This window comes from Manacus candei, unplaced genomic scaffold (genome assembly GCF_025592945.1).
Source record: "Manacus candei isolate 608988 ecotype Guabito, Panama unplaced genomic scaffold, ASM2559294v1 h1tg000024l, whole genome shotgun sequence".
Taxonomy (NCBI): Eukaryota; Metazoa; Chordata; class Aves; order Passeriformes; family Pipridae; genus Manacus; species Manacus candei.
In genome coordinates, this window is record NW_026138072.1 from 10,406,522 (window position 1) to 10,428,428 (window position 21,907).

A 21,907-nucleotide genomic window follows, 5' to 3' on the forward strand; every position below is an offset into this window, starting at 1 on the left:
CCAGCCTGTAGCTCTGCTTGGGGTTGTTGTGGCCAAAGTGCAGGACCCAGCACTTGGCCTTGTTGAACCTCATCCCATTGGAATCAGAGCATCTCTCCAACCTGTCCAGGTCCCTCTGCAGAGCCCTCCTGCCTTCCAGCTGATCGACACTCCCCCCCAACTTGGTGTCATCTGCAAATTTGCTAATGGTACACTTGATCCCCTCATCCAGATCATCAGTGAAGACATTAAAGAGAACTGGGCCCAGCACTGATCCCTGGGGACACCACTAGTGACCGGCTGCCAACTGGATGCAGCACCGTTCACCACCACTCTCTGGGCCCGGCCCTCCAGCCAGTTCCTAACCCAGCACACGGTGCCCCTGTCCAAGCCATGGGCTGCCAGCTTTTCCAGGAGCATGCTGTGGGAGACGGTGTCAAAGGCTTTGCTGAAGTCCAGACAGACCACATCCACAGCCTTCCCCTCATCCACCAGGCGGGTCACCTGATCATAAAAGGAGATCAGGTTGGTCAGACAGGACCTGCCCTTCCTAAACCTGTGCTGGCTGGGTCTGATCCCTTGTCCATCCTGTAGGTGCTGTGTGATTGCACTGAGGATGATCTGCTCCATAACCCTGCCAGGCACTGAGGTCAGACTGACAGGCCTGTAGAGAGCTCGAGAGAGGGGCCAGCTTAGGAGAGAAGGGGTCCTCAGAGTCATGGAGGAGGAGCATCCTCTTCAGTAGACTTCAGTAGATCACTGCCTGATCTGTTACGACACAGTGAAGACATAGGGACTGTCACTGGAAGTCATCCAAAGCATCACCATAAAACTTGCACAACCCATGCAGAGCCAGATGCTACTACCTCAGAGCTCTGCTATTTAAATCCTGCTGAAATAGCCAGCCTGCTCTGGCAGCAAAGGACTTCAAAATCTGAATCTGAAAGACAAGGTTCAGGCTTGGAAACAGATCAAGTAACACAGACATCAAAAGCTTTGCATTCTGAAAAGGAGATCAGGTGCTTCAGCAGCCAAGCAAGGGCACCCTGGCTGCCCCAGCCACTCCCAATTCCTTACAGCACACCGTTTCCCAGCTCCTTTCTCATGAGCTTATGCCAACCACGAAGTCACTGGGAGGCTTGCTTGGACTTTTGCAGTAAGTATACTGGGATGATCTTTCTGACTGCAGTTTGCAGACAGCAGCAAGAATTAACGTAGGAATACCCGGACCAGTTTATACCAGCCACTCATTAAAAAAATACACAGCACACTTGGTTGGCATTGTTTCCTCCAGCTACACTGCAACATGATGCTCTCTGTCTTTGAGAACAAAAGCTATGAAAGTTGCCACATGCCAGGAAACTTTCAGTGAATCACTGAAGTTAAGACTGGACAAGGCTTCAAGACACACACCGCCCTTCCTCCTGGCCCAGGACAGGCAGGACTGAAGCCAGTGGCTAAGATGCCCTAACGTGAAGCCCATTTTGGAACCATGCTGGTGGGCCCCTCAGCTGTGCCTGCATGGTGCACTGTCATCCAGAGGCCAACTCGCAGCACTGGAATACTTTTTAAAAGGAAGCTGATACCAAAGGGGTCAGCTCCAAGAACATGAGAACCAGAACTAGTAAGTACTGTGAACTATGAGGGAAGTTATTTTTACAAGTTATGTCCTGAGTCCCAGTTACAGACAACTGTGCAATTGAGTAGATTTAATGACATATCCAGAACTTGGGTTTTAATTTTATAAGCTACCATATGGACAGCTGAACACCAATAAGCAGAACAACAGCAGACAGCTGAGAACCTAATGATGTAAATGGGTAAACCTTCACCTGTGCATTGAATGTGGGCTGTTTTCAGAGAAATTCAAGCCTTCAGCTTGCTCTCCAAATGGTAGAGGCTACAGCCCTTCCCTTGAGTAAAAATGATGATGAAGCTTGAAGTACAGACATAGTACATATTTTATTGACGATTTCCTCAGTCTTGAATCAATTAATTCATCTGACAACAGTGTAGTAATTTGAAAAAAGTTCTTCTCCTTGCTTGATGTCTCTGAGAGTGACAAGAACTACACACCTCAGGTGGCTGTAAAAAAAGGATAAGAAAACATGTGAAAGTGAACAATTGTATTTCCTTTTAATTTTTTTTAATTCTTCATTTCAAGAAGCTAAAACACTGGCTTTGTCTAGATTAGTTTTGGGAGTAATAGGCGTAATGCAGGGCAGGGACCATGGAAAAACAGTACTGAAATACAGACAGCAAATATAAACAAAACAAATACAATTACCAAAAAAGCACAGTCTATGTAGGTATGCAAATAATGTTTTCACTCATACAGTTATTCAGAATTGAAAAGAATTGGTCAAGACTTACTCAGACAGGAGAAGCTATATCAAAGTTCATGGAGCAGAAACCATTCCTCTAGACACACCTGCCCACAGGTGATACTTGGCTAAAGCTACTCTGAGCCCACCAATACCCAGGAAGACAGCACTGAACTGCAATCAGAGATCTGCTTCAATCTACAGTGATGGGTGACTTCTCCATAAACTCCAAGCTGAAATCAGGGGCTGGCGTTTTTCTTACAGATATATTTAGGAACCCACCGCCCCCAACTTCCTTTCAGTAAATGACCATGCCCTAAAGCTGAAATATCTGCTCTAGGAAGGAGAGTACATGCTTCTGAAGCTGATCAATCAGAAAAACAGCATCAACCCAAACAGTCTAACTACTAAAGATTTAGTGTGAGGCCATTTTGAAACATACCAAACAAAAGGTAAACAAGTCCTAAGAACTCTTTTACAAGACAGAAAAAGACTTAGAACCCAGATTACACATGCTGCCAGCATTGTATATATCAGTATCAAACCAAGCAGCTGGAAGCAGATATGATCTTTTGTCTAGTGGCTGGGAGAAATAATGACTGAAGGACCATACTTTCTTCCACAGATTCCAAGGAAGAGAGCAAAATTCCCCCCTCCTGAAAAGGTCCCATAGCCTATCTCTCCTCACTGTGCTTTCACACTTCAAGTACAGCATCCATGCTTCATCAGAAATCAGTCCTACTGGTTATTTTATTAGCATTTACTTAATTATCTGCAGGTTACAAGGGCATCTTAAACCTTCCCTCAAGGAAGTCTAAGTTTAATCAGAAAAGCCAACTTGCCAATATGCACCATAACTTTCTCCAATTTCAGAGTTTTAAAATAGCTCCAGAATTACATAAAAAGTTCACATGATCTGCTCTAAAATCCTCATTCATCCTTGAAATGAAGAGGATTATCTGAGAAAGGTTTCCAAGTGTTTTAATTTCCAAAAAAAGGTGAATTTCCACATCATAATGAGGATGTTGTAATTGTGTACTGTAACTAAAAGTCACACGCCTTTATACTTCATAATACTTCACTTGTCTCAATATAATTTTAGGTTTCTTTTTGCAAATTCAGCTTATTTGTCACATAAGCAGAAGACACGGAGAACCAGGAGAGTAAGAAGTCTAAACCTGAACTATCTCAGAAGGGCTTTGAACGGTTAAGGATCACTAACTACATTTGAAATACACACCCAAAACCTCCAATACTGTAATACAAGCAAAATATAACCAGTGCTTTATGGGATTCAGAAGAACTGCCCTGCAGTGCAACCCAATCACTGCTTGCAAAACCGTGTTTTCCCGCTGAACTCATCTGCGGAGATGTGGAAAAAGGAACAAACAGTCTTGGCACCAAACTTAGTCTGTTCAAAGAGCTAACTCTCCCATATAGCTGCACATCTTTGTGTAACTCATCTTCACACTGTATGTTATTTTTCAGCCATGTCTGTCTTTTTTTACACATGCAGTATGCCTGTATCATACAAATCCATGAGCTCCTTCATTTGCTGCCGACCTCTCTGTATCATGGTTGTAGAAGATGTTTGGAAGGTACTGTTTCAGCTCTATTGGAAAATGTTCCGGCACATCAAACTCTTGATAACACACGTTTGCTGCTTTTTCTAGAAATAAGAAAAAAAAAGTCTCTATAATACAAAGGAAATATTAGATAGTGCTTAAAGATCTGTAAAAACATCAAATGTACTGATACAATAATACCAGATGCTTCATCAGGACTGAAAACCGCTCCTCTGTTGGGAGCTACTGCACTCCCCCGAAGTCCTACTTTGAATTTACACAACCAGCTACAGGAGCTTGACTCGATTATCAACTTGTATATGAGGAGGCACAACTTGCTTAGCACCAGAGAGAGCTTACAGCACTGCTAATGTTGTTAATACACAATGTTTGCTTTTACTGTTAAAAAAAATACTGAAAAAAATTCTTCTAGTGTCAAAATATGTCAGAAATACAGCCAAGGAGGAAATCCCAATCTGTCCAGCAGAAAGAGGGAAATCTACTTCATGGACATTGGACTTGGAAGAAACAGTTTCATGGGACAGTCTGTGCCAGTCCATACTTGGTTTGCTACTCCAGCAACTTTTCTGGATGCTACTTGGAGTCAGGGAATCTTTAGTGTAATGCAGGCTATGAAAGACACTCAGAAGCTAGATATGGTAGGTATGGTATCAATTCAACTTTCCATGTATCACAACCATTCCCATGAATTACTTAAGACCAACAGTGAGACAGAATACACAGTTCCCTTCTTCAGGTCCAACAGTGAGATCATACCAACAGTTTCGTAGGTTTTGTGCACAAACATAAGGAAGTCTAAAAAAACGGTTCAAAATGAGCAGTGATAGAATCTTACTGTATATGTCACTGTGCATTTGGTTTTCTCACGAAGTCTGCTGGAACTAGGCTGGGAAGCTTGATTTGAAACTCTATGTTCTGTCCCAGCCCGGTGGACCTGTGCCAAGTATCCTATCCAACCATCTCACATTTTGGGGTGTGTGCCTTTCATTCTACCAGGAAGGAAACTGGGGGAATTAATGAGAAAAGAACAAGGGTATTTGATGCACTGCTGCACTGAAGGATTCCAACACCAAACTGTGACAAAAACTCTCAGAAACGTTTTGTCCCATAAGTGCTTATCTTGTTTTAAACAGGACTACTGTCCCCTAAGATCAGTATTCTATTCTCTGTGTTACCTCCAAAGTAATTTATATCTATAAAGACAACCTCAAGCCTCAAAAATTTACCTGGAAACTTACCATGTGAGCAGTTGTTGACATACTGTCCCACTGCCAGTGGGTTTTGCGGAGCAGCAGTGAGCCAGCTCTCATCACTCATCTGAAATGGGCCAAGCTGATCTCTCCTCCTGCAAGACCTGAAATGACCAACAGCCTCAGTGTGAATCACTGCTTCTTCACCTAACAGGTTTTCTTACTTCCTCCTGTAGAAATGGCCACAGTTGCTGCAGATCAACACCTTAATGATACTTTAAAAAGAGTATTTAAACCTCCCTCTGGTGTGTGGTGTCTTTCAGACTCTGGTGAAAGAATCTGCACAAAACTACCGCATACTCTTCCAGAAACCAGCATCAAATGTTACTGTCACAGAAGTGTCAACTCATCTCACTCACCTCTAAAGATGCAAAGGCTCATTACAGTATTAGCCCTAGATTCACTTCCAAAATTAAAATCTGGTATTAGTAGGTATTAATATTCAAACTAGGTATTATTTTAGATAATTTTGCTAGTTACTATTTTCTTTTCATGTCATATTTAAACACAAATTGCTACAAATTATATTTTAAGGTAAGTTAAAGCAGTCCAGGCTAGCTGTGTAAGGGGAAGTTCAGACTGGACATTAGGAAAAGATTCTTCACCAAGAGGATGGCTGGTCACTGGACTCCCCTGGGGAGTGGTCACAGCACCAAGTTTAAGGAATGTCTACACAATGCTCTTAGTCCTATGGTTTGATTTTAGGCAGTCCTGCCAGGAGCAGGGAGTTGGATTTGATGGGCCAAACTAGGCAGGTTTGAGTAACAGCTCAGAAACATTTAAATCCTTTTATGATACATCCTGTTTACTAAAACTAATTTCTTTACAAGAAAGTCTCAGTACATCAAAACTCATCTCTCTGGTGTTACAGACAAAGACACAATAAAGGATCACAACCAGCAACTCTTCACCCTTGTGTTGTTTGCATTATGAGATATACACAGGTGGATGACAATCATGTAAACTCAATTTAGGGTAAGACAACAGGGAACTGAGACTATTAGTACCCCTCTTTTAAATCAGATGAGTGACAATCCCCCATTTCTTTTGCTTACCTGTACACTGATCTTGATAGTCCTTTATCGTTCCCATCAATAAGGATGCCATCAATGCACCTAAAAATAAAGGGATTGCCAAGGGACTGGAAAAAGATGGGCTCATGCTTTCTGTATACTGTACCTGTTGCAAGACAGATATTATTATTTCAGAAGAAAATAAGTTAATTGTTAGAATGGGCTTATGGTATCATCCAGTCCCCTTCACACAGAAACTCAAAGGAGAGAGGGGATAGGAGAGAAGTCCCTTCTCACTTAGTGACATTGACATTTGTAAACCTAAAGGCTTTTATACGCAGCTTTCTGGAATGCAAAAAACCTCACACAACTAAATGAGTTGAGGTATTCCAAAGAGGGAAGCCACTGTAGGAAATCATCAGAGAGAAGGCCTGACTTCAGTATCTTTGGGACAGGTAGATAAAGCCTTAAAGCCAACTGATCAGCTTCAGAGAGGAGAACGTCAGGAAAACACAGCTGAAGAGACCATGCTATTTTGTTTCTACCATGTCAGGATTCTGAAAAGCACACGCAGACAGCAAGGAATCTGAAATACCAACCTCCACCACCCTACATCAGAGATTTTGCTTGGTACAGGAAATGGAAAATGACAAACCAAGAAGAAATTATTTCAGCAGACCGTTTCCCAAATCTGCAGAGGGGATTTAACCTGCCCCGACTTCCAAGCATAGAAAAGTAAGAGCTGACAGGCTCACAGTTTTTCATGGAATTGCTGTCCTGCATCCCCCTCACACCCACTACACCTTCAGCACCCCTAGTAGAAGTCCTTCACTGCAGCCTCACAAGGAGCCAGGCAAAGGCCACGGGCAGGCTGTGCTCACAAACGCAGGGTCCCTGTCCACAGGGTATCACACCCAGCCCATCACTCTGCAGTTTCCTTCATTCCCTTGAAAATGAAAGGCATTTCACCTGCCCATCCCCTTTTAATGCTAGAGGAGCTGCCAGGGGAGACTCTGAATGAACCTAGGCTCACATTTAGTATGTGCCTAAAATTTAAGTGACCTGCAAAGCAGCAGGACCACTCACTGTGACTGTGACTTGACAACTGGCCAGTGGTAGTGGCTGTGCACTCCTGCCCTGGCACAGCTCCCCTGTGCTCCCCTGCCCAGGGCTCGGGCTGCTCCCGACCCCGCAGCGCTGGCACAAGCCAGAGACCACATGCAGGGGGTGATTCTGTTGACAGATGAAACAGAAACAAACTCAAAGCACGTCAGCAGAGCGCTCCTAGCTGGGCCATGCCGACAGAATTACAAACCTTCCTAAGAAATGGACATAAACACAGTTCCAAGAAATGAGGAGAAGGAAAGAGGAGTGCTGATTTTTCCACACATACTTTACGGAACAGTTCTGCTAAATGAACACTTTATTTTCATTCTCCAATTTGTACTTTTGTGCTTTGAAGAAACTCATGTCTACTGACTCGTGTGGAGGCCTCAGAACCTCATTTTTCAGATCCTGAACCAAAAGTTCAGGAAACCCCAAGGAATTCAATTGTACTGTTCAGCTACTTGAAATTTCTCCCAAGCATTTGTGTTTAAAGAATCTGGAACAGCTTTTGTAACAGCTGGAAAATCAGAGTTTAAATACTGAAGTTTTTTAATTAATAAAATTATCCCTCCCAATATTGCTTTGCTTATTTCCAAAACAAGTCTAGTCAGTTTATAAATATTCTCATGCACCATAACTTGTGATTTTGTTAAGAAATGACAGAAATAAATGCCATAAAATAAAAATAAGCACGAACTTTGGCAATCCATAATTAAACAGTTAGAAATCATATCTAAACCAAAAATAAGAACATTCCATTACCAGGATACATCGACACAACTGTCCCTTTTGGCACAAAACCTTTGGTAACAAAGACTCCAGTTCCAGCAGACACCAGGGAACTCTGGTCTCTACCAACAGTGAATCCAAGTGTGTTTAACAGAACTTCCTCAGGACTAAACACCTGCTGACTCCCATGGTTACACGAAGTTACTTTTGACCGCTTCTGCTCCCAAGTCAGTACTTCCAGATACTGACATTTGACTTCGGGAAGCAAGGCCAAAATATCCGCCTGTCTACTGAAATCATTTAGGAACAGAGCTTTAAATGTTTTCAGTAGTGTTTCAAAGACATCTTCATCAGAGATAATTTTGTCTTGAGAGCTCTCAGGAACATATCGGAGGGTTCTGTGAAGAAAAGAAAGTATTCTAAAATTAAAAAGATATATTAATATTAAATTTTTTTCCTAAATAAGGAGAAAAGAGCCATTTTGCAGCAGCAGTAACTTAGGTGCAGTGTTATTTCAGAAAACCCCTAACTTTTTTCATGTTTGTTCTAATTAGAACTGTTTATAACACTAAAAACATCTGAAGGTGAAATAAAAGGATTGTTTAGTTCAAACCAGTGCCTGCTCTACTATAGAACCATCATCTGTGTATTTACTGCAAGTCAAGCAGATTAAACCCTCCTGAGCTCTCTGTGACAAATGCACCAAAAATGAAACATGATTATTGAAGTTTATTAAAAAAACCCCAACAAGTAGTTCATAACACTTTAAATGAGGTGAGGATAAATGTTATGCTGATGAGAGAGACTTTAATTTAGTTACTTGTTTTAGTTTAGTTACTTATAACAATGTCATAGTCATTTAAACTCAAACACTAGTTTTCCTTTTAAAATTGGGCAAACGCACCTTACGGAAAAACAAAACCAAATCTCAACAATCAACCTATCTAGTTTCAATGCTAAATACCATTTTAAAAAATCTAAATAAGAGTTCCATTGCAGCCAAGGGATACCCCAAGGCCGAACCACTGTCCAGTGACAAACCCGAGCGGCGGCCCCGGTCTCTTCCGAGGAGGGGCAGCGGGGACCGGGCTGGCGCCCGAGAGCTCCCCCCGCGCCTCACCTGCCCTGGCGGCGGAGGTTCAGGGCGAGCCAGGGCACGAAGCGGTACTTGTAGGCTGCCCAGCGGCGGCGCAGCGCCCTGAGCAGCGCCCACCCCATGGCGGTCACAGCACGGCCGGCTCAGCCTCACGGCCGCTCCCTCACGGCCCCCGCCGCCCTCCCGGCCCGGCCGCGACCGCGCGAGCGCGGCGGCCATTCCGTGCTGCGGACACGCGCGGCGCGTTTGTGTGCTGAGCTGCCATTGGCTGCGAGTGGCCGGGAGCGTTTGTGTGCTGAGCTGCCATTGGCTGCGAGCGGCCGCGGCGCGGGAGCGTTTGTGTGCTGAGCTGCCATTGGCTGCGAGTGGCCGCGGCGCGGGAGCGTTTGTGTGCTGAGCTGCCATTGGCTGCGAGCGGCCGCGGCGCGGGAGGGCCCGTGAGGACTCGGCCCCTCGGGGGCGGTGTCCAGGGATACCCGAGTAGGGAGAGCCGCGGGCATCGGGAAAGGGAACTTACGGCCCCCCTTCCAGATATAAGTACGCACATCTCTCTCTGAACAATATTACGTGTCCCTTCTGTGTTATATTAAACAATTCAAAAAGACAAGATCTGGTACCAGATTAAAAAGGTGGCTTGGAAGTTATCCGGAAGCAGCGATTGAACCCACCTCCTTGACAGTTCTGCATCCAGGAGCAATCCCCGGCACTATGATGTCAGCTTTTCAAAATCATCTCGTGCCTGCTCCTAGTGATGCTGAGGGCTATTAGTGCTTCAGATGATCATAGAATCAATTAGGTTGGAAAAGACCTCCAAGATCATCGAGTCCAACCTGTGACTGAACACTACCACGGACACGAAACCACAACACGAAGTGACGCGTCCATCCGTTCCTTGAACACTTTCAGGAAGTACGACTCCCCGGGCAGACCGTTCCAGTGCTTAACTACCCCTTTACTGGAGAAATTCTTTCTAATGTCCAACCTGAACCACATGTCCTCTTGTCCTGTCACTATTTACCCGAGAGAAGAGTCCAACCCCCACCCGACTACAACCTCCTTTCAGGATTGCTGGGCAAGCGATGAGGTCTCCCCTGAGCCTGCTCTTCTCCAGGCTGAACAACCCCAGCTCCCTCAGCTGCTCCTCATAAGACTTAGATCACAAGTCTGCAGCATATGTCATGAAGAGAGTGGATCAATAGTCCAGACCTGAAACCTGTTATATTTCTGTCCACACTTGTGCCTAGTATTTGGCTAGGATGACCGGGAGATGCAGCCTGCTGATCAGTGCTGCATTTACTACACACCCACCTAGCCAGAGTGAAGAGATATGCTACAAATCATGAGCATTTACAACTGGGGTCATAAGCCCTTTTGGTGCCACATTCTACCATCATTTATCTGTAACATTTTTTTAAAAAAAACCAAAAATCGAGTGAGGAAAACAACTGCTCAGCAATCGATCTTAAAAAATTAGCAAAGCTCTGCAAATCATTCTTTACAAATCATTACAAGTGTCAAGATAAGGGTACTGTTATCACCTCTTTAGCTACTGTTGTCCCTCCTTGCTTGGGTACCTACTTCCACAATACTTACATCTTTGGATACTGCTCCTTATCTGCATTATTGTTTAGTTAAAAACTGCCAATGAATTGGGAAAACACGAATATGTGTGCGTGTGTTTTACTTTCTTCGGAAACTAGTTTAAAAACATGGAGCAAGTGTTTGAGAATCGGTTTGGGGGTAAACAGAGAAATCAAACCTCCAAACACTCTCGGGGGTAATACTCCTATTGCCAGACCTGAAATTTTGAAGAGAGTTTGGGAATCTGAGACAGGTCCACCAAAGCAATGAAACAAACTGAATTAACTTCCTCTTTCAGAGCCTTGCAAGTGTTTATAAATTGCATCTTGATTTACTCCATGATCGCTTTAATTCTACTGTTGACCTGGCACATCTTTCTCGAGAACAGGAGCAATGAGGTATTGCAAACTGAGGTATTGCGAACCGAGGGAAACAACAGAAGGCACATTGGCTGCCTGAAAGTGCTTCCCTGCCATCTCCTGGACTTCCTCGGTAATGACAGGGAAGAAAGGTCTCCGTTCAACTCCGGATATTAGCAGCTGCGTGCCATAACCAGAAAACAACATACATGTTTTCCACAGTACATGCATGCTGTAGCTCTTAAAAGCAAGTCACATTCGCGATTCAGGTTGGCATGGAAAGCTAAGTATGAGTGAAAAGTTAGTAAGGGAAATAGAGTGCCTTGGAAAGTGGTCTGAGTCAGGTCACCACAGCCATGCACATAGGTTGCCCACTCATGTGATGGAAGGACATACGTGATCTTCATGACACTCCAGCATGTCCTGGAGGCAGCTGTCACCTTTCAGTGAGAACTTTGCAAGATGAAACATCAGACTTCAACCTATGACCATCATGTAGAAATGTGATGTTATTCCCACCAGAGAAATTCAAACAGGCATAGAGCTTACCATCTGCTTGTGGAAGAACTGAACATGCCTTCTGCAAATGAAGACATTTGGTTCTCTAAGTAGGTGTCTTTGACTTTACTGCCAACTGCCGGGACAGGAGATCTCTGCCGTCCCTTGTTACTAAAACTAGGCTGCAGTGTTGCAAGTATGACACAGTACTGCACAATTCAGAACTTCTATGGTAAATCAAGTAAAGGAAGGTAAATTAATTGTATCTTTTACTTAATCCTTGTCATGTATTTCAGTTAGTACATTTTTCTGATTTTAAAGATCAGATATTAGAACTTATCTGAAGATTTCTGCTGCCAGTTTTTGCTGGCAGTATGTTCATCCCTATCTGTAGAAAGTCACATAACTAATGGAAACTATGAAAAGTGTAATCCTTTGAAGTACAGAATTTGTAGTCACAAAAAAGGCTATAGTTGAAAATTGTGTTCCATAAAAAAAAAGATTAATTCTTAAAATTTAAAAAATATCTGGAGAAGGACTATCAAGTGAAACTAGTCCTAGCTTTGCAATACATAGTCAGACTGCCTGAACAAGGAAGGGCTTGTATTTGCTACTTAAATTGCAAACAGAATCATTTCACCAAAAACATAAAATAGCAGATTGACTTCCAAGATACACTTCAATGGCTCCAGAACTGACCTAATCAAATCAGCTTACCTGACTAGGTAATTGTAACATTTGCAGTAATGCAGAGTTTAGACATTTAATTCTTGACCTAAAGGCAAAACCAAATGAGGTTCATAAATAACAATGCTGTCTTAAGAGAAGTTGCTATCTTTATCATCAGTTAAAAAAAAAAATAAAATTAGTCTTTGTTGCTGCCCCTTATCTAACCATTCTTTATCGATACAGCCAAGATACAGATATAGATAGATATATATTGGCCAAAACTCGTTCATGTGTTATTTAATATTAGAAAACAAGTCTTGATATACCAAGTGTGGTGTACAAAACTGTGTATAAACAGCCAAGTGTACCAGAAATATTTTACTCACATCAGTAAACTGAACATATTGACATTTTAATAAGAAAAGGACAAGATTTGTTCAAAAACTTTTATTTACTATAAAGACAAAAACACCAAAATACGTACAAATTATACTATATAAAATTGGTTCAATGGGGTAAAAACTTTTAATTAAAATATCTCGATATATTTAAAATAACAAAGGATACAACGAAGCCAAATTTCTTAACCCAGAGATTTCCGTAAAATTTGCTTGCACAGTAAGGTGCTAATAGAAGTTAGCCCTTAAGCCCTGGAAGTCTTAGGAATCAGTCACATAGCAAATATAATTTCATTGTGAAAGTGAACTTTGGTAGAAGAAACTCTATAGGACACCTGAGGTAGTAGAAACTGGAATAAACAGCAGTAGACGTTATTTACAACTTAAGTACCAAATAACATTAAGAACACAAAATATAATTACACAATACAATTTTCAGTCCAGCTTTGATCCAAAGAAAATAAGAATATTACATCACATCTGCATTTTTAAAAACACCACGATTACCAGCAAGCTGAGCGAAACACAAACTCAAACAAATGCATTTGGACACCTAAGAGGCAGTTTGAGTTTGAAATGTGGTAGGCATAGTGATCTACAAAGTAATACTGATTAGCTGAGGTTCATCAGTTTATACAGTTTACATTTCTGCCAGAAACAGTATTAATCTGACAAGTGATCTTCCAGTACATGAATTGGCAAGAGTGCATCCTTTAAAGCTTGCACATAAGACTTGGAAATAATCTTATTAGAATGAGAAATTCTAAAGTGGTCAAAAAAAAAGTCAAGTACAAAACAGAGCTACCAAACTTCACATTTCAGTATTATCTTTTTAACTCTTCAAAGTCTGCCAATCATCCAAAACAAAGGAATGTAAAATTTCCAAAAGAAATACATTCACAACTGATGACACTGCCTTTTTTTTTTTATTAGTATGAGCACTATTCATTCATGTAAACTTATCTTTAAGATGTTTTACTTCCAATTTGTATTATACATTTTTAAGGTACTATAGCTTATTTAGTTTGTCCTGAGTTTTTGAAAATAACCAATTCTATTTGAGTCCAACAATCCAACTGGCTTCTGAAGAGTTATAACATGAACAGTATTTTTTTCAAAATGGATTAAACACAATCAGTATTAGATTAAAAAAGATCCCCATTTTTAAAAAAGCAAAAGAAAAAGCTGCCATTTTCCTTCAGTATTACATGCATCAGAATCTAAAAACCTGCCTTTAAAATAATTTTAAAAACTGTTTAAAAGAAAAATCCACAGCTGCTAAAAAAACCCACAATTTTTGCACTACAGGTGAAGCTTTACTTCACATTTTACTTTATCTTGCTCTTCAAGTCAAAGTTTGTTTCTCGTTAAAATAAATACCTTTCTTACAGTGATATTTTTAACGTTTTCAAATTAATTATCACTAAAGGCTACAGTAAATAGATGATGTATGGCAGAAGGAAAACAGCAGGTAAAACTTCTTATCAGTAGAGAATGTAACCTCAGTTTCTTTACACAAAGAATGAGATTTGCACATTTGGCACCTGCTCACGCTGAAGTAGATGACAAAGCCTCCCATAAAAACTTTAGTGGGTTTGGAGAGGCCTTTGACATGAAACTTCTCTACGTGATTTGCCAGAAGAAACTGCTATGTGAAAATAAAAAAGGCTCAACAACTTCTAGCATGATTCAGACTAAGTTGCTTTATACAGAACAATCTTGTTTATTAAATAACCTATACTATCAGAGCCCTCAACACATCCTTGTTGAAGGTGGCATTTTATTCCAGATATCCAGCAAATCTGGTTTTAAAACTCTTGTGTCAGGAAAACATTCCATGACACAGTTTGCATCTTTTTGTCTAAAGACTAAAATATCCCCTTTTCACAAAAATTAAAAATACAAAGAAAACAAACTTTAATTTCAAGAGAAATTACATGGCCAGTAAATGCACAGTGAACCACAAGTGCCTGCTCTTACTTTATAGGAAGGCAATATGCCTTTTTTTTAAAGTTTCCATCAATATTTGGATTTGTAACTCAGAGAACATTATGTAAAAGGACAAATACAGTGTCCTTTTAACCAGTACTGAAAACTTACTAATTGCAGAACATCTACATGATGTGAAATGGAAACAGTGATAGCTATGTTAAAATAGATCTTGAGCCTCTCAGCTGCTAATATTGCTGAAAAAGTGCTCCAAATAAAATTAAAAATTACTTACCTACTAGATAATCTTGCAGATTTAAGGAAAAAATGCTTTTGTGTTCACATAGAGCCAGATGTTTGAAAAGGCACAGTTTACAAATCTCTGCACAAATTGTCAGATGTTGCATACTGAGCTTAGGTAAAGATTTTGATTTGTCAATCACATACTTAGGCAGGATCCCCTACTGGCCATAACTTCTTGATGTATCTATCATTAAGGCCAGAGAAAAATAAAATTTGCTGCGCTTAACTGCACTGCAAGACAGTTATTGTATGTTAAGTAGCATTTTCTTCAGTATTTCAGCCTTACACATAAGCAGCTACCATGTGGTACGGAAGACTGGGTGTTTCAGCAGCTCCCTTGATGGGGGTCTGTCCTGAGGTTGAAGTTCTAAACACCGAAGGGTCACATCTTTCAAACCTGGAGACAGATGTGTAGGGATAGATGGAGCAGTAGTTGCACTAGCAATCTGAACAAAGGAAAACAACTTTTTAGAAGTCAGCAATTAAGCCCCTTCTTCTACCCCAAAAAACCTCCGACAAGTTCATCACTTCAGCTGATGAGTTATATTTATGACATTTTCTCCATTCAGCATGTTTCCTACTGCAGTTTGAAGACTACATTACTACTTTCAGTTTAAGCTGTCCTTATGCCTGTTGCTTTTCACAGTCTGACCCTCCTTACACTTTTCTCTAAATTTTCTCCTTCCAGCAAGATTCTGCAGCGATCACGTGCTGAGCAGGCCTAGGAAAAGCTCTAATGCCACACATACAGGCATTCTTTAGTCTATTAGTTGCCTTCACTGTTAACTGGCGTAAGCCAACATGGAGACAGATTAAACTGAGAGATGTTACTTTACAATATGTTAAGCCGGGCATGCTCTCTTGCACTCTCTTTACTGTATTTCTGCTACCACCCCAAATGGCAGTATTTCTCAGACAGATGCAGATCTCCCCCAGTCAAATTAATTTTTATTTTCTTTAGATCAAATTAAGCAAGATGACTGAGAACACTAGCGTGGCACCACTAGATTCACGAAGACACAGAACCATGACAATCACATCTCTTATCACAAGTGATTTGTACTTAATTAGGACATATCTGAATACTGCTGTGCTAGTTCTCTTTAGTACAAACACTTTCTTCATTCATGATATTGAAAATCCCGATGATCACTTTGCAGCAGTATTTTATTAATTCAAACCTAAAATTCAACTAGACTTTAGAATGAAATATGCCTAACTGATTTCAGTAAGAAACATGAATGCCAAGATGGATGACTGAGAAAAGGAAGGGGCAATAATCATGTATAGCATGGCATAATGGTAAATATCTTTCAGCAAAATCTGAACTTGGAACAGTAGGTTTTTACCAAAATATTCTCCCCACTATGAAATATGAATACACACTTAAATGGTACAAAACCTCCTTTTGGTCCTGTATTTTACAGGATTGTAAGAAAACGTTAAAATCCCAATTTGCTGCCTAGAGTAAAGATCAACTCTGTTCTTGATTTTTCTTTTTTTAGCCTGTTACACTATGTATTTATATCTTAGAACTGACCTTTTTGAGCAACTTGGCCTAGTGGAAGGTGTCCCTGCACATGGCAGAAGGAAAGGCAGAACTAGAAGATCTTTAAGGTCCCTTCTAATATAAACTTTTCTACAATTCCATGTCTCGGCATATTATTGTGTTGGTATCTATTTTTAAACAAGCAAGTAGGGTTATGTTGGTACCAGTATTGTTTTGTACTAACAGATCCAGTATAAAAAAAGAGCTATTGCAACGACTGCTGATACTTGTATACTTTTCTAAAATTCATGTTGCTGTGTACAATTTGTTGTCTGTTGTAGAATAATGGCAGTAACAAAATACCCTCACCTTAAATATCAGAGCAAGATGATTGGAGTGTTTCTCTGCATTCCAAGGAGGTTTAGCACAAGCCATTTCTATAACAACACAGCCAACGCTCCACACATCACAGCTTCTACCATATTGCTGACCTCTCAGAACCTGAACGTAAAGGCAGACAAAAAATCAGATTATATGCTTCAAAGTCTCTTAACTCTTAAATAATTTAGAAGCAAAACCCAAAAAAATCATCAACCAAGCGTATACTGATTAACATTCCAGGATGAAAAAGTTATCAGTGATGTAAATGCCTTAAGATTTATACAGGTCTAGAGATCTAGTAAATAAAATGCCTCATCAAGTGGCAAAACAAAGTATCTTACAACAGCTTTTGAACAAATGGCCATTTGGGCTTTAGTAACAACACTCGTGATGGGTTTATCTTGTAGCAAACTACCTACAACAACCTTGACAGCAGTCATGATTGCTATATTGGAATCATTCCAAATCTTTAGAACCAAGGCATTTAAGACACATTTGAAGCATATACAGCAATTTTCTGTTATTTAGCCATATGAATCAGCTTAAAGAGTTCAAACAAACTTTTTGAAATAACTTCTAAAGCTAGTTTCTTACCTCCGGTGCCATAAATGCAATAGTTCCCAACAACTGTCCCTGAAATTCCCCAGCACCAGTTCCTTTTGATGCCAACCTGGCTGCAGCTCCAAAATCAGCAATTCTTAATCTATGACCTGTGCTGTCAATTAGCAAATTGGCACCTGTCAACAGCACAATAAAAATACTGCTAGTTGGCTTTCTATTAAAGGCAAAAGGATGAACAGACAGTCGACGCTTTTCCTCCCTCCATTTCAAAATTATAACCAGGTTAATATTCCCCACCCCACTATCAAGGAAGTTTAAAAATCAAGAACAAGGTCTAATAATGTCACTTTTCTGTTATGCCTGAATGATACTGCACACAGCTTGAGGCCACTTGAGAGATTAACAGAAGTAATCAAACTTTCAAACTAGGGCAAACACAGGATTCTGGAACAACGCCTGGAGATGGAATAATGCAAGAAAATGGTGACCTAAAACCCTGGAGATTTTACTTGCCTGCAGCTCCTCATGAAATTTAAACTTATTTCATTATCAAGCAACTCTGAGTTGCTTTGAAGAGAATTACAGGGCAATTGAAAGCTTTACTATTTTAAGAAGAATTAGTAAAGGCAAGTATTTGCCATTGATACATTGCTACTTATACAGAGGTATCTCCACTTCATGGACAGCTATAGTAACATTAAAGGGACAAGTTGATTAAGACTGGTACTTCCCAGTGAAGTCCACATTTTTCTCAAGGTACAACTGTATTTATATTCAATTAGGATGAAGGAAGAAAACTCATCATAATATTCCTATAATTAGAAAACTCGTCTCTTTATCTTGGCTTGTTCACAGATTTTATTATCATTTCACTGTAAACATTTACATTAATTTAAGCGGCAGTCTCTAAAACTATGTGGCAACTTCATATCTTATTTTAATCAATTAAGAAAAACAAGTTTTCCAAACTGTCAGCAGGGGTAGCAAATATCCCTAAGCATGCTGTGAACATCTTGATTCATTTCAGTAACATTTTGATTAATTTCAGTAATTAAAGGTTCTTAAGAATGACCAGACAATCCCATCAGAAGCAAGAGAAGCAACAGGTCTCAGGCCAAAACAGATGTTGCTTTATGAATATTCCCTGTTAAGAGACATTCTCAATGATTCTCACCTTTAACATCTCTATGGATTATCTGATTCTCATGGAGGTAAGAAAGGCCACGTAACAGTTGTTCTGTGTAGTTAATAATTACCGATTCCTTGAAGGCTCCGTATTTACTTAACAAATGAGCAACTGAACCCCCTAAAAGATAAAACAGTACATTCTATCAACACTTGGACTTTCTATTACTAGAATGCAACACTGCCTCCTAAAATTGGAACTTGGTTTAGTATTTCTAATTTATAACTAATTTTTCCCTCCCTACCCCCTAAAAATTAAGAGTTTCATTGGCAAAAAGTAATATACTTTGTCCCTTAATTACTTTCTACATGGAATCGTACACATTAAAGACACAAATCCTCATGCTTCCTAATAATTTTATACTTCCTTAAAAGAATGTACAAATCCCTAGTGTACAAAGTACTTTTGCTGATAAAAAGGCCTGCATTTTATCCACACTTCACATTAATGTGTGAGCAGCAGAACAAGCTTTTCTTGGGGCAATAGATATGCACAGCCTCCAGTAAGCACTCCCTCTGAAGATCTTAATTTACCTTTGTTACCATACAAGCACTACTACAAAGAACTAAGCAGACAGGCAAGGAAAAGCAGTATCCTCCCCCTATTTTCCAAAAATCGGTCTCTAGATTCTCATATTTTGGATTTACATTGTGCCTCTCAAAGTATGCTAACGTAACTTGGGCTGGAATGAGGTAAGCACAATTCCTGACATTTCATTATCTAAATAATATTTAAAAAAAAAAAGTTAATTAAGAAGTTAAACACTCTTAATTTTTGGAAAATACTTCCTGCACTACTTCTTGTGATAACACATACTTGGGCTTGCTTGTTACCACTCTTGTATTGCTAAGTTGTTTCTCCCAATGAATGCAAGTTAAGGTGCAATGCCTTCTTTTACAAGAAATAAGGATGTATAAAACACCAAATCTAGTCTTGTTAACTGGATGGCAACAACATTCCATTCATAAAATTATTAAAACTACTTCTTTAAAAAAAGACATAGATTTTCTTGTCCCTGCTCTATACAATTATGAAAAGACTTAAAATTTTTTTACTAAATTACCAGTTAATTATTTGAGATATGATTAAGTTTTTCCCAAAGCATCCTGCTTATTAGCTATTGTTGGAAATTTACTTTAAGTTCTTAAATGCCTTTACATGTCACTTGACACAATTTTTATGATAATGCTTGGGACAAAAGCAAGTGACAGGTATTCCAAACTTTCTAGCCAAGTTATTTTTAGTAATAACTTGAAGCTACACAGGTACACTGAAAATGAAATGGTTTGAGGGACAGGCACTTCAGCTGGAAATAAATCAAAGTTTGTAACTTCTCATTTAGACTCAGAAACTGAAGGAAAAGTAATAGAATCTTTCTTCAAGGTTTCCAACTGCTTTAACTGTATGACAGATTAGGTATGGAAAATTCCAAATCATAAAAAGATGCACCAATAAGAATATTGCTACGACCACTTCAACTGTCCTGCATGTAGACCTTCATACTAGTTACTAATAGCAATGAAAATAAAAATTCACAAACTGAAGTGATGCAAAATACAACGTGAAATATTTCAAGACTCAAATGGTATTTTCATTAGTTGCTTACCTGCCATCCATTCAATAAAGAGGTTATAGTTGCTCTTCTCACATGTAGCACCCAACATTCGAATAATGTTAGGGTGGTTCAGGTGACTCATCATCCTTATTTCCTCTCTCAGTGCTTCAACTACCTCTTCCTGCTCAGATGATGTGTTCCTGACGTACGTCACCTGTTTTGAAATATGATATTTAGACTTAACCTAACTTATCTACCAGTCCTCCTGTAATCCCCCTTCAGTACAGCAACAAGAATGGATGGTTTTCACCATCTGCAAGTGTTCTTTATCTCAAACCCCTTCAGCTGAGAACATATCTCCATGTGAGACAGTCACGGAAAATTAAGAGTGATCTTCTAGGGAAATAACAAGAATCTCTTCCAGTACAGAGTGGGAAAACATCTCTCTGCCCAAACTAGGACAAAACCCCTGCTTTCCAGATGTTGAGGAAAAGAAAGAAAGATAAGGCCTGAAATGGGATTCTGACAGTGCTATTTGTAAAATTTTACTAGTTAAATGGTAAATATTTCATAACAAGCTCTTATCCCAGAAATTCAACTGAGGGGGGAACATGACAGATCAGAACTCCTATAATGGAACTGGAGCCAACCTCAGCTCTGATCCATATTAAATATGAAATAATGGTATGCTGCAGAGAATTTCCCCCAGGCATCACCATAATCATCATCTCTCCAAGAGGAGCTTCAAGGACTATATGGACAGTCCTACTTTTTCACAAGCAAAAGAGTTTCATAAGATGAATAGCTGATATTCTTTCCCTGAGCAATTACAAAACATTTAATCAATTCTACAGGTATAAGTGCATTCTAGAATTGATAAGAAAATATTGGGACTAAAATTCCCTCTATGTTGTTACCACTGATTCAGACCTAGGGCATCATTAAGTGTGAACAATTTAGTCACATCTAAAACCTTCAAAAATCTTGAGTGAAGCATGTGCATTTGGGCCTCTTCTCAGCCACCCTTCTGTATCTATTAAATTAAATATTAAAAATACTTGCCTCCAAGTTGGCTTTAGTTAGTTAACAAAGTTGAATCAGAGGAAACAAGCATTAAACTATATTTCCTCCTTATAAACTGTAGGAAAAATATTGTTGTCAAGTAAGGGGATACTAAACAGCTATCTTGCAAATACGGCATTAATTTGGAATCAAGAGATCTGGGCTCCATTCTTAACTCAGTTACCAAGTCATCATCTTGATAAAAGTAAAAATGCATTTTGAGGAACTGTGAAAGAAAATGGGCCTATGAAAAAGGACATTTTTTGCTTTTAATTTTAAAGGGAATTGAAAAAAATTAAATATATTAGGCTAATACTATGCACATAAGGACTTCTTTCAATTATGTATTATGTGAGAACACATGACAGGGAGCAGAAGGAGCAAGGAACACAAGAGAGAGCAGAGAGCTTTTTATATTCAGTATTCCAAAAAAACACCGAAGAACAAGCACAAGAAAGTGAAGTATTTGAAGTATTTACCTGTTTTACAGCCATTAATGTCCCTGTTCCCACATCTTGAGCTTGGTAACAGGAAGAGAAAGCTCCAAGACCAATCTGCTGACCTTTAAGCCATTCTGCATCTTCTCTGTAATGGTGTTTTGCTTTGGTATGTCCAGGTAGGGTTTCTGGTGTCTGCAAATTAAATTCAAAATCAATTCTGAGTTTACTAGCATGCATCCAAAATGCAGACATTCTAAAACACTACAAAATAGCCCATCTTATATGACTGTCCTCTCCCTTACACTCCTTTGTACTGCATGTTATATGTTTCAGCTGAGATCAGAGCACCAGTGTATTCTCTAACTCCTACTTAGAGGAGGCTCTCTGCTCCTACACATATGTTATTACCTGA

The 21,907-nt window shown here is 39.8% G+C and overlaps 2 protein-coding genes across 3 annotated transcripts in view; both read right to left on the reverse strand.

Moving 5' to 3' along the window:
• Positions 1 to 1,922: 1,922 nt before the first annotated feature.
• SETD9 (SET domain containing 9) lies at positions 1,923 to 9,338 on the reverse strand. Of its 2 annotated transcripts, none has more exons than XM_051788319.1 (6): positions 9,109 to 9,338; positions 8,022 to 8,386; positions 6,195 to 6,318; positions 5,128 to 5,243; positions 3,836 to 3,972; positions 1,923 to 2,064 (listed from the first exon to the last, which is right to left on the reverse strand). In XM_051788319.1, the coding sequence occupies exons 1-6, from the start codon at positions 9,204 to 9,206 to the stop codon at positions 1,972 to 1,974; spliced, it is 933 nt and encodes a 310-aa protein (XP_051644279.1). In that variant the 5' UTR covers positions 9,207 to 9,338; the 3' UTR covers positions 1,923 to 1,971. The 2 variants fall into 2 exon arrangements, with proteins under 2 accessions (XP_051644279.1, XP_051644280.1); XM_051788320.1 differs by having other exon boundaries at positions 3,867 to 3,972; positions 9,109 to 9,337.
• Positions 9,339 to 12,029: 2,691 nt separating this feature from the next.
• MAP3K1 (mitogen-activated protein kinase kinase kinase 1) overlaps positions 12,030 to 21,907 on the reverse strand; it is a 57,912-nt gene continuing 48,034 nt past the window's right edge. The window contains exons 15-20 of the mRNA XM_051788270.1: positions 21,535 to 21,687; positions 20,045 to 20,207; positions 18,427 to 18,558; positions 17,286 to 17,428; positions 16,680 to 16,811; positions 12,030 to 15,267 (exon numbers count right to left, since the gene is read on the reverse strand). Coding sequence (XP_051644230.1) covers positions 15,118 to 15,267; positions 16,680 to 16,811; positions 17,286 to 17,428; positions 18,427 to 18,558; positions 20,045 to 20,207; positions 21,535 to 21,687 — 873 coding nt within the window. The 3' untranslated portion in view covers positions 12,030 to 15,117. The remainder of the gene's footprint in view (positions 15,268 to 16,679; positions 16,812 to 17,285; positions 17,429 to 18,426; positions 18,559 to 20,044; positions 20,208 to 21,534; positions 21,688 to 21,907) is intronic.